General features: G+C 44.7%; 3 protein-coding genes across 3 annotated transcripts; 2 read left to right on the top strand and 1 right to left on the bottom strand.

The window, feature by feature from the left end:
* The first annotated feature begins 828 nt into the window (after positions 1 to 828).
* Spase22-23 (Signal peptidase complex subunit Spase22-23) lies at positions 829 to 1,969 on the top strand. The gene is made up of 3 exons (XM_065224313.1): positions 829 to 1,197; positions 1,269 to 1,535; positions 1,603 to 1,969. Exons 1-3 carry the CDS (start codon positions 1,055 to 1,057, stop codon positions 1,730 to 1,732), a joined length of 540 nt encoding a protein of 179 aa, XP_065080385.1. The 5' UTR covers positions 829 to 1,054; the 3' UTR covers positions 1,733 to 1,969.
* A 74-nt stretch (positions 1,970 to 2,043) lies between these two features.
* On the bottom strand, positions 2,044 to 5,991 carry LOC135703154 (testis-expressed protein 10 homolog). The gene is made up of 3 exons (XM_065224261.1): positions 5,018 to 5,991; positions 2,491 to 3,378; positions 2,044 to 2,428 (listed from the first exon to the last, which is right to left on the bottom strand). The coding sequence occupies exons 1-3, from the start codon at positions 5,821 to 5,823 to the stop codon at positions 2,071 to 2,073; spliced, it is 2,052 nt and encodes a 683-aa protein (XP_065080333.1). The 5' UTR covers positions 5,824 to 5,991; the 3' UTR covers positions 2,044 to 2,070.
* Positions 5,992 to 6,073: 82 nt separating this feature from the next.
* On the top strand, positions 6,074 to 6,402 carry LOC135703193 (protein PET100 homolog, mitochondrial). The gene has a single exon (XM_065224318.1). The coding sequence runs from the start codon at positions 6,132 to 6,134 to the stop codon at positions 6,378 to 6,380; it is 249 nt and encodes an 82-aa protein (XP_065080390.1). The 5' UTR covers positions 6,074 to 6,131; the 3' UTR covers positions 6,381 to 6,402.
* Positions 6,403 to 10,622: the final 4,220 nt, after the last annotated feature.

Raw genomic sequence — 10,622 nt, 5'->3', positions numbered from 1 at the left:
AGAAACACCTTCTGATATCCAAAAACACGCAAGAAACAGAATCAACGATCCGATCGCGTCATATCATGAGCAAGGGCACGAACCCACGTAGAATTTATATTGCCATGGTTTGCGTCTCACCTCGTTTGACAGATCTGATCGCCCGTTTGAAAGTTCGAATCGCTCGTTTGACAAATCGAATTGTGGATAAACGAAATGCTTCTGTGGCATGTCGGTTCGTCGGTAATACTAGACCCTCTCTAATCCAAACCAATAGTTCTTTCATATGGCTTATGGTTCAGGTATGGTATTTTTTATTAGGGTTGATCTATTTTACAATTTGTGTTGCTGTATCCAGCTTTCCATGCTCGGTAATGGTGGCCTGTTTGTATGAATAAATGTATCCTTCACTGTGTTATCTGGAGGTTCGGATTTTGTCTCCTCCCTTTCCCTCTCCCAGGAACAAAAGAAAATGAAACAACATACGCCCTCCAGTTAGTGTCAAAAAGCACAGTGAAGGATACATTTATTCATACAAACAGGCCGCCATTACCGAGCATGGAAAGCTGGATAACGAGAAAAGTAGCCAAAAGTGGTGCGTTTCATAATAAAATATAATGTGTTGGACCAGTTTTGTGAAATCACTGGTAGACAATCACGCTAAACTGCTTGACGAAGTGGTCCATTCGCACCACTCAGGTTCAAGCAAATCAGAACACCTCTTGGAAGACATCTTGCTTCTCTCATCAAGCGTGCACCGATGCCCCCACTTCTCAACAACGCCACTACACGCATTTGCGGCCATCGTTTGACGTTGTTTTCTTTTTTCCATCATCCACTTGTAGTTTGACATTTTGTTGCTTCGTGTCGCGATTCGATTGATTAGCGCAGCCCAAGCGGCACTTTCGGAGTTTATATCGGGGAAAATTGTTGAATCGGAAGGAAATATCCGTTCGATTTCCTTCGCGACCAGTTCGGGAACGCTAGTTTGTCAAAAGTAAATTCCATCAGGAACCGCTGGTGGTGCGTTTGTGTGAAATTAGTCGAAACCCGGAGCATCCGCACAACGAGCAAGATGCACACCGTTCTCACCCGAGGGAACGCAATCCTCGCCTATTCGCTAAGCGTGCTGGCCTTCCTGACATTCTGCTGCTTCGCTTCGACCTTCTTCTACGACTACCGGACCAATGCCAAGATCAACACCGTGAAAGTGCTGGTGTAAGTTGATAAGGAAAAAAAATAGTCGAATCCCAAAACACCACGTAAGCGGTTTGCTTTCTTCTTTTCAGCAAAAATGTTCCGGACTTTAGCGCTTCCCGGGAGAAGAATGATCTCGGCTTCCTCACGTTTGATCTCGGCACCGACCTGAACGGTCTGTTCAACTGGAACGTAAAGCAGCTGTTCCTGTACCTGACGGCCGAGTACAAAACCGAGCAGAACGAGCTGAACCAGGTCGTCCTGTGGGACAAGATCATCCTCCGGGGTGAGAATGCCAATCTGGACTTTAAGAACATGAACACCAAGTACTACTTCTGGGACGATGGCAACGGTTTGAAGTGAGTTTTTTTGTTTGCCTTTGATCGGGAATGTCGGATGATGAATTTTCGGTTTGTATTGTTTCAGGGGACACCAGAACGTGACGCTGACCCTCTCGTGGAACATCGTTCCCAATGCCGGCCTGTTGCCGAGTGTGTTCGCCCATGGGCATCATTCATTCAAATTCCCAGAATCGTACATGCCTTCGCCGGTTTAACCGGTGCATTAGAAGACTTCTTAGTTCGTAGCTATCCTCTAACTGTAAAGTGGGAAGTAAGACAGAATACGCCGCAGCTAAATGGTAAGTGCGAGGAGCTGTGTAAGTCTGTTTAAATTAAGTTTCTGCTCGGATAAGTCTCAATTTAAAAATTTAAAGGCAGAACCTCACAAGTATTTGGAGCGTCGAAAAAATCAACAAAAGTAACTAGTGAATGATGAGATAAGTTTGAGAAAATATGAATTGAAAAATCTATGGAAGCCGAAGGAGTGCTTGAGTTCTTCACGAAAGAAAGTCCTGAAAACGTTTATTCAATGATTTATTGCGAAGGGATAGTTCTACAAACAAGTCAATCTCGTCTTCAGCGTACTCCTGAAGTATGCCTTCATCCCGTCATCAATCTTCATCGCCTTGACGCGTTCCGGCTGAAGCAGTTTCTCCAATACATCCCGTTTGTTAATCCAGAATAGCAAGTTCACCAGCAGCACCAGTCCTTCGTTCTTGTATTGCTCATTAACCACCCTGATCGAACCGACATTGGCCACAATATCATCCACGTTCTCCTCCAAACTGTACAGGAAGATGGCATTCTTCTGCTTGGCCAAACAGAGCAACGCTTTCAGCACGTTGAAATCGATGACCGGTTTCTTCAGTAAATTCGGAAGCATCCTCAACCAGAGTGTGAAAATTTCCTGGCTGAAATCAAAACAACTCCGATTAGTCTTCATCGGACGAAAGCATTCAAATATCGAACGTACCCATACTCCCTCCAGAGACGGTCGTTCAGAACGATAATGTCGCAAAACAGAATCAAGATCCGATTGCGCGTTTCCTGTGGTAGTTTCGCCTGAATGTATACCTCAAGCAGTGTCTTCAGCAGTCCTCGGGTGTTCTGATTCACCGCGACACAATCCGTCTCCAGCAACATATACCGGAGAACCTTCAGCAGCAGCGAGCTCACCTCCGGCGAGCGGAACTTCCAATTGTTCACGCAACGCTCCACGTAGTTCACCACCTTGTCGTAGTTCTTGCTCCGATCCGAGCGGAAGTGCTCGTTCATACAGCAGTAAAAGTAGCAAATGTTGAAATTCTGCTGGTAGCACTTCTCGTCCACGTTCCGTTCCTTTGATTCATCGGAAGTTTGTGCCACGCCACGAGCCTTGCCAGTCGCACTCGGACTCTGATAGAAGGGGAACCCCTTGAGAATGTGGTTGCAAAAATCCTCCGAATATTGTTCCCGGAACCAACGGGTCATGTCGGTGTTATTTGTCTCACGGCCGTAGATCACGACCAGCTCCCACAGCTGGATGGCAATGTCCAGCAGGAGCGCCAGCGTCGTTGCCGCTTCGTGGGACAACACGTGCTCGGCCGTTTCGCCACCGCTGGACGTGGGACGAACCTCGAGCCAGGATTCGAACAGCAACGGCATCATCATCTGGACGTAGGTCTTCAGCTTGCGACCTTCGTCGATCTGGTCGGACAGTGAGAGTTTGTCTTCGCCAATGGATTTACGGAAGAGACAGGTTAGCGGGCACGGCTGGTAGAGACGGTGCCGTACCAGAGGGAAATGCTGCGGGGCTTTGTAGTCGAAGACGTTGTTGATGCTAAGCGTTTTGGACGAGACCTGGGATGATTTGGTGGTGAAGCTGTGTGAAGACGTTGACTCGTTAGATGGGAGTTTGATTGTTTAATTATAGGCCTAGTGGTATATTATTTTAAACATTATCTGGAAATCCTTGGAAGCTTTGCTGAATACTATTTTAATAGCTAACCGTAACAGAGAGTCCAAAAACTTCAGCTTGAATTTCTGAGGAAGAACTTCTTCACATAGCTTCTCTGAACTTTTCAATAGAAGTACTTTCGATCAGAACTTCTAATGATTGGTCTCAAGCAAACGATTTACGTACCCCATTCTAGTCGAAATTCTAGTACTACACTGTTTGTTTTGATTCACTAAGAAAGTTTGACAGATAAAATGAGGGGTTCGTGGGTTTTCCTATGTTTCGAGGGGTGCATCGATTAGCTTGGGACCGAAGATAGTACCAGAGCTGAGCCAAAAAGTTTAGCACGTTTCTTCGGGACCTACTAATCTTAGAGTCCCTAATAAAAATTGTATGGTTAATTTGCTTAACGACGTGTTCTGGGTATCATCCAAACCATTTGTGGAATAGTTCAATGATTTGGGTTATCGTTCGTTTATGGTTATTTTTTATTAGGGGTTACCTCTATAGAGGTAACTCTAAGACCAAAAGGTCCCGAAGAAACGTGCTCAACTTTTTGGCTCAGCTCTGGTACTCTCTTCGGTCCCAAGCTAATCGATGCACCCCTCGAAACACAAGCAATAATCTATCGGTCATTTCGTATTTTTAGTCAGTTGATAATAGGACGAGCAATTAATAAACCAAAAAAAAAATTCCAGGGATTTCAATATATACATTTCAATTCTCATCTGAAATCCCTCCTGCTTGTCACGCTGAAAGAGTTAAGCTCAAATTTCGCGACAAATGAAAATGAGTTTTCATTATGCTAGGAACTGCAAACTTTAATATCGATTTCATTTTGTTAACCGACTTTGTTCGGGAATGACATCAAGATGCCTAACCGAAGTCGATTTGATTCTAACTAGTTTTCAATCCAACAAGTAGGCTTACTCAGTTCATGACATGACATTGGAGCATTTCGTTTGTCCGCAATTCGATTTGTCAAATTAACGATTTGATCTGTCCAACGAGGTGAGACGCAAACCAAGTCAATATAAATTTACCGTGTGTTCGTGTCCTTGCTCATGATATGTCGCGATCGGATGAGTAGATGGCGGTAGTGTTTAACGGCGTCTTGGGCAAGATTTTGAAAGTAGCTTCTATGAGCTGTCACGTCGGTTCGTCGGTGCCTTAACTGCCTTCCCTATGCCTACTATGATCTATGATTTTCTTATAATCACCTGAATATTAGGACCTGAAACCTAACCTGATCCAAGAGTGTATCAAGTTAAAGATTTCTAAAACATTTTTGTTTTTATTTAGCACTACGAACACGATGCCTCAGGTAAAATGTGTAAAAGCAAACTGAAAAATCTTAGCTCAGCTATTTATTAACAAATTTCAAATCTATTGGCGCCATTTGAAACTACAGACTTTAAAGATTTATTCGGTATCAATAGATTCAAAATCGATCGATAAATTGCTGAACAATGATTTTTCAAACATTGCAAATTTGCCATTACCCATTTACCGGAGACATCGTGTTCGGAGTGTTAATCTCTCGACAACCAGCATCCATACTTACGGATTATTCTCGTCCCCGGTGTCCATCGGTTCATCCTCCACCTTCGACTCAACCACCGTTCCGTCGTCCCGCTTTTTGCTATCGATCAAAATTTTCAGCATCCCAATCAGCCGCATCAGGACCCGGGTTCTCCACTTGGTGCTCGTCGATTGCTTGTTCAAGCTCAATGTCAGCGTCCGTTCCGGTTTGGATTCACTCCTCAGCTTGGAAATCATATCCAGAAACTGCGGAAAGATCTTGTCCCTATTTAGCAGAACCAACTGCGGTAAATGCTGTAGGTACGTATCCAGCAGCAGCAGTGCATCTTCCTGAATTCTCGGCTGGATGTGGGTCATAGCGCAGCGGAGGAACGACAGCAGAACATCGAAGAACGGGAGCACATTCTCCTGCCCGGCGGCTGCGAACAGCAAACCCAGTGTTTTGTAGCAATCCCGACGCACATCCCGTTCCACGTCGATGGAAATACTAGCGATCGACTTGATGGCTGTGCTCAGATGGTTTTCCGTTACCTCCGTTGGGAGTTTGCCGAGGATCTCGCGCAGACCCCGAAGGCCTTCGCATTTCGACGTCGAATTGCTTTGCTTCAGTTTGGACAGGCAGTCGTTGACCGACAAGCTGCGACTGGAGAGGACAGCCGCATCCGTTAGGTTCCGCTGCTTGATCTGATCCGGAATGACGATCTTGCGTACTTTGAAATTCGTCTTTGTCACATTGGCACCTTTCGGAAGCTTTGCACCTTTGAGCGAACTTTTGAGCTTGATTTTACTTTTCTCCGCTTTCTTGAATTTTCTCGAATTTCCACCCATTTTTGCACCGGAAAATCTTCAAACGAAAAAAACGACTCTTCTGCGCGCACAGAGAAACCAAAATAAACAAAAACACGTGCGGGCTTCGGGTTGAGATTTTTGGGTGCAACGAACTGACAGCATTCGTGCTGCCATTGTTCTGAACTGTCAAAAAAGTGCATCCAAAAATGAAAACAAAACACTCCAGCTGATTGCAGCCGATATTTTTTTACATAACATCGAGGTAAGTGCGCATTTTTTGCAAAATTTTACTGTTTTCCACTGTATTCCGACCAATTTTAGGGCACACCGTGAAATTCGACCGTACCATGGGTGGCTGGATGATGGAAGTCGGCCGGATGGCCCTCTATATGACCTTCCCGGTGGCGATGTTCCACTGGTTCAATCAGCCGGAGTACTTCGAAAAGTGGGTGACCGAGACGAGGCGACAGATCTTTCCACCGGAGAACAAGGAACACCGGGAGGCGGTCGAGAACTGCATCAGAACGATCCGAGAGAAGAACGATCGCGAGCTGCTCGAGGCGCTGGAAAAACTGGAGAAGAAGGAACGGCAGTAAGGTGCGGGTAGTGGAATTTAATTGTAAATAGCGAATAAATTGTTAAAATAAGACAAGAAATAATCGGTACTATTGCAAAATGTTGTGAAATTTATAGACAAAATTCATTCCCGAGTTTTAGCTGAGGTATCGAATTGTTCTTATTAATGCAGCAGGATGGGATGCACTTCAGCCAAGGGGTAATTTTATGCTTTTCCGCAAGGATGTCAACAGGGACGCCAGATTTGAAGACATGAGCACGGCGAATGAGAACAACTCAAATTTGAGTTAAGTAATTGTAATTGTAATTTATTATTGTAACGTTAGCCTGTCGGTTACACCATTGCTCAGGTCAAGGAAAACACAACATTTGATTTTTAACTAAAGGAGAACAATAAGTCATTAGTGGAAGTAGCTTTCTTAGTAAACTAGGTTTGAGATCCTGTTGAGAGCGCTGTCTTGAATGCGCTGATCTTTGTATGTCGTCGTGTTGCTAGAGGGAGCTGGTTCCAGATGATTGCACCTGCGATCATCACACTCTTCTTCTTCTTCGATGTGGTGTGATGGGGAATCGCAAAGCAGCGGGCCCGCTCAAGCTGTCCTCTTCTCAGGTGTTGCTGCAGATAAGGTGGGAAAGTTCCTGCGTACCCTTGGCGAATAAAACAGCTGATTCTATTCCGGTAATTTGTGTCCAGGTCGTGTCCCAAAATAGAGTTCCTTACAGCAGCAGTGGATTCTCTGCGTGTGAGGCCATAGACAAAGCGAACTGCTGCCTTGAAACAACGGTTTAGTTGATCACGGAGCGCTGATGACAGTCCAGGATAGTAAGTGACGTCACAGTAGGTGAAAAACGGCACGACCACTGCTTGCACCAGCTTTATTCGGGTTTGAACTGACAAAACTGGAGCGAATCTTCGGAGTGTCCGCAACGTTCCAAAAACTTTGGCCGTTATGTCGTTCACATGTCCATTCCACTTCAGGTTGCGATCCATCCTTAGACCAAGATTCACTACGTTGTCAGACAAAATAATGTGTTCTCCGCAGAAAACGATGTTAGTGGTTGGTGCTACCGCTCCTTCTTTGCAAAAAATAATTGCTTGCGTCTTCTTCGGGTTGGGGAAAAGAGAGTTCTGCCTGGCCCATCGCTCTATGCTTTCCAGATCGTTGTTTATGGCTTCGACGAGTTGGTCTACGTTTTGGATGGCACCAGAAATGTAGATCTGTAGGTCATCAGCGTAGAGCTGATAACTGCATCTCAGTCCACGGGGAAGGCTATTGATGTAGAGGCTAAATAGCAAAGCGCTCAAGCACGAGCCCTGGGGTGTACCATCTATCACCGATCTCTGGGAGGACATCACATTTCCTATCCGTACCGCCTGGGTGCGATGATCGAGGAAAGAAGAGATAAGGTCGCATGCATTGTCGGTGAAAGAAAATTCCTCTCGAAGTTTTCTCTGTAATTTGCGATGATCAACACAGTTGAAGGCCAACGAAAAGTCAATCAGGACCATAACTGTACACTGCTCGTTGTCGAAATTGTCATAAATATCGTGCGTCACTTTTGCCAAAGCTGTTGTTGTGCTATGGCCCTTTCTGTATCCTGATTGGTTCGATGCAAGCAACCTACGATCGTCCGCTTCCACGTGCCCAACAATTTGGTCGAGCAGGATCTTCTCGAGAATCTTGGAGATGGCAGGGAGAACACTAATTGGCCGAAAGTGTTTAGGTTCAGTCGGATTTGTTACCTTTGGTATGGGCGTGATGAGACCTTTTTTCCAGACGGTAGGGAACGATCTGGCATCAATCACCGCATTGTACAGGTGAACCAGTACAGGCAGTACAAACGGGACCAACATCTTAACGAATGAGATAGGGATTCCATCTGAACCTGCAGCATTGGTTTGAACTTCCATAATCTTGCGTGACACTTCGTTGGCTGTAGTCCTTCGGAATTTGAACTGCATCCCACCACGGTCCGTAGCGGTACGGTGCGCCGGTTCAACTTCTGCTCTATTGTCAGTCACAAGCAGTCGATGTCCCTCGCAGAAGAAACGGTTCATCTCATCAGGATCAGCATGTTCAGCGGCAACGTTCTTCTTGGCGTTGTTATGCACACCCTCACGCCGGAGGTTGCTCCAAAGCTTTTTTGCAGGGAGGTTGTGTGCAAAATGCGTTTCTCCGTATCGCTTCTTTGCTGCTGAGATCAACGATGCTGCCTTACTGCGTTTTCGTACGAAGTCGTTCCACTGATTGTCGTTCCTTCTCATGTTGGGATTTCGCGTGTAGAGTGCGTGTGCTAGGTCTCTCACGGCAATCGCCCTTTCAATTTCTGTTGTAATCCATGGCGTACGTGCATCTTTTACAACAATTTCACGTTCAGGAGCGTGTCTGTCCATTAGGTTTTGCAGTTTGGTTGTTATTGTCTGTGCTTTAGTGTTAACGTTGTCGGTGTTGAGTGCCTCTCTGAAGTCCATTGTTTGGAAGTCTGCCTGAAGTGCAACAACATCAACATTACGGAAATTTCTGACCATAATACGCTGAGGTGCTGCTTTTCTAACTTTAACGTCAGAGATCAAGAAGATGATCTCATGATCTGAGAGGCTCGAGGATTTTGTCTTAGCTGTACGTATAGATTCAGGACTGTCTGTGATGAGTAGATCGATTGTCGTTGAACTTCTTTCTGCTATTCTTGTGGGTGGTGTTGGTAGGATGGTAAGGTGGTAGTTCACTCATAATCGCCAAAAGTGCAGGAACTCAGCGATGAGTAAAATTTGTCCCATGGTTTCCTGTGGAAAACCTTAAAAATCTGCCGTAAAATGAGGAAATTGACGAAAAATCTATTCAGTCTCGGAGTAGTACCAATATACTGAGTGAATCCAATCTTTACTTTTCTCAAATTCGCGAATTTTCCCCTGGAAAATCCTGGGAAAACATGAGACAAATTAACTCATCGCTGAGATCCTGCACTTTTGGCGATTATGAGTGAACTAAACTCAAATTTGAGTCGTTCTCATTCGCCGTGAGCTCAATCGAAATGGATTACACAGAGAAAAAAAATACCCTAAATTTAAGCTCAAGTCGAAATGGATTAGGTTTCTTCGTCGATTTTCTCTTTGCATCTCCCCGACCAGTTCGATAAAAGAAGTTATTATCAAGCATCTAATAAGGTGAACCCTAATAAACAAATACCATATCCGAACGGTGACCCGGATGTTAGAACTATCCCACTAATGGTCTGGATGATACCCGAACACGTCTTAATGTTCTTTCTTATGGTTATTTTTTATTAGTGAACACAAGAAATGGTAAACGACGCCGGTGGTGTAGTGGTAAGCGTGATTACCTCTCACCCCAGCAGGCCTGGGTTCAATCTCAGTCGGCGCCGCCGGGATGTTCTGAGGCATAACATCTCTGATCACGCCTTCCTTCGGATGGGAAGTAAAGCCGTTGGTCCCCGGTTCATGAGTTGATGGGTCGATAGGTAGGGTCCAGGTGTGGGAGCTGCCTTCCTGGCACGTCGGTAGCATTGGTGCTCAGCACGGAAAACAAGATCGACGAAAAAAAAACAAACCAAAGGAAAAAAAAAAAACAATAAATGGTTTTGTATTGCGCATTTCACACCAAACTGAACAAATAAACGCATTTCCACTTATTAAAAAGTGCGAGTGTCCGTCTAAGATGGCGGCCAGGGTAGACGTCTTGCACGGCCAATCAGACACAGAGCATTTTGTTTCTATACGAAATTTACTCATATTTGGAAAAACCTGCAGTTACTCATAAGCTATGAGTTCCTGCCGGTTTTCCCAAATATGAGTAGATTTCGTATGGAAAGAAAATGCTTTGAGTTAATTTAATTCTGTCGCTGAGTCGTTCTAATTGGCCGTGTGGTACATCTCGGCCATGTTGAGACATTCCTAGCTAATTTCAGTACACAGATCGATGAAACAAGCTATTATCTAGCATTTTATATGACAAAAAACGACAAGAAACGGTTCAGTTCCCAAATTATAAACGAATAAGAAAGTCGACGAAGAGAATCGATCAATGTTACTTAGGACTTAATGCAATGTTCAGTTTGTATGAGTTAAGCTACTTTTCTTCAAAATATGTATTTTTACCAATTAATGGGAACTTTCAAGTTAGCGTGTCAGACTTTAGCTGAAAACTTTTCTAAAATCTTCTGGCATCCCTGATCACCAATGTTTGATCGAGAATCGATCAAATTACCCAAAATGCTGTCAGTTCAGTAGTTCTTTCAAAACA

Source organism: Ochlerotatus camptorhynchus, unplaced genomic scaffold (assembly GCF_037179485.1).
Source record: "Ochlerotatus camptorhynchus isolate MF236.1 unplaced genomic scaffold, CSIRO-AGI_Acam_v1.1 ptg000209l, whole genome shotgun sequence".
Taxonomy (NCBI): Eukaryota; Metazoa; Arthropoda; class Insecta; order Diptera; family Culicidae; genus Ochlerotatus; species Ochlerotatus camptorhynchus.
Note: the sequence above shows the minus strand (reverse complement) of the source record. Positions and strands in the feature narration are given on the sequence as shown.

Bases quoted from the DNA above. Each gene is read 5' to 3' on its own strand.
- LOC135703193 (XM_065224318.1), top strand. From the start codon at position 6,132: ATGGGTGGCTGGATGATGGAAGTCGGCCGGATGGCCCTCTATATGACC.
- Spase22-23 (XM_065224313.1), top strand. From the start codon at position 1,055: ATGCACACCGTTCTCACCCGAGGGAACGCAATCCTCGCCTATTCGCTA. The intron at 1,198-1,268 runs GTAAGTTGATAA...TCTTCTTTTCAG, and splicing joins AACACCGTGAAAGTGCTGGT to CAAAAATGTTCCGGACTTTA. The intron at 1,536-1,602 runs GTGAGTTTTTTT...GTATTGTTTCAG, and splicing joins GACGATGGCAACGGTTTGAA to GGGACACCAGAACGTGACGC.
- LOC135703154 (XM_065224261.1), bottom strand. From the start codon at position 5,823: ATGGGTGGAAATTCGAGAAAATTCAAGAAAGCGGAGAAAAGTAAAATC. The intron at 3,379-5,017 runs GTAAGTATGGAT...GTCTTCACACAG, and splicing joins ACCGGGGACGAGAATAATCC to CTTCACCACCAAATCATCCC. The intron at 2,429-2,490 runs GTACGTTCGATA...TTTTGATTTCAG, and splicing joins CGTCTCTGGAGGGAGTATGG to CCAGGAAATTTTCACACTCT.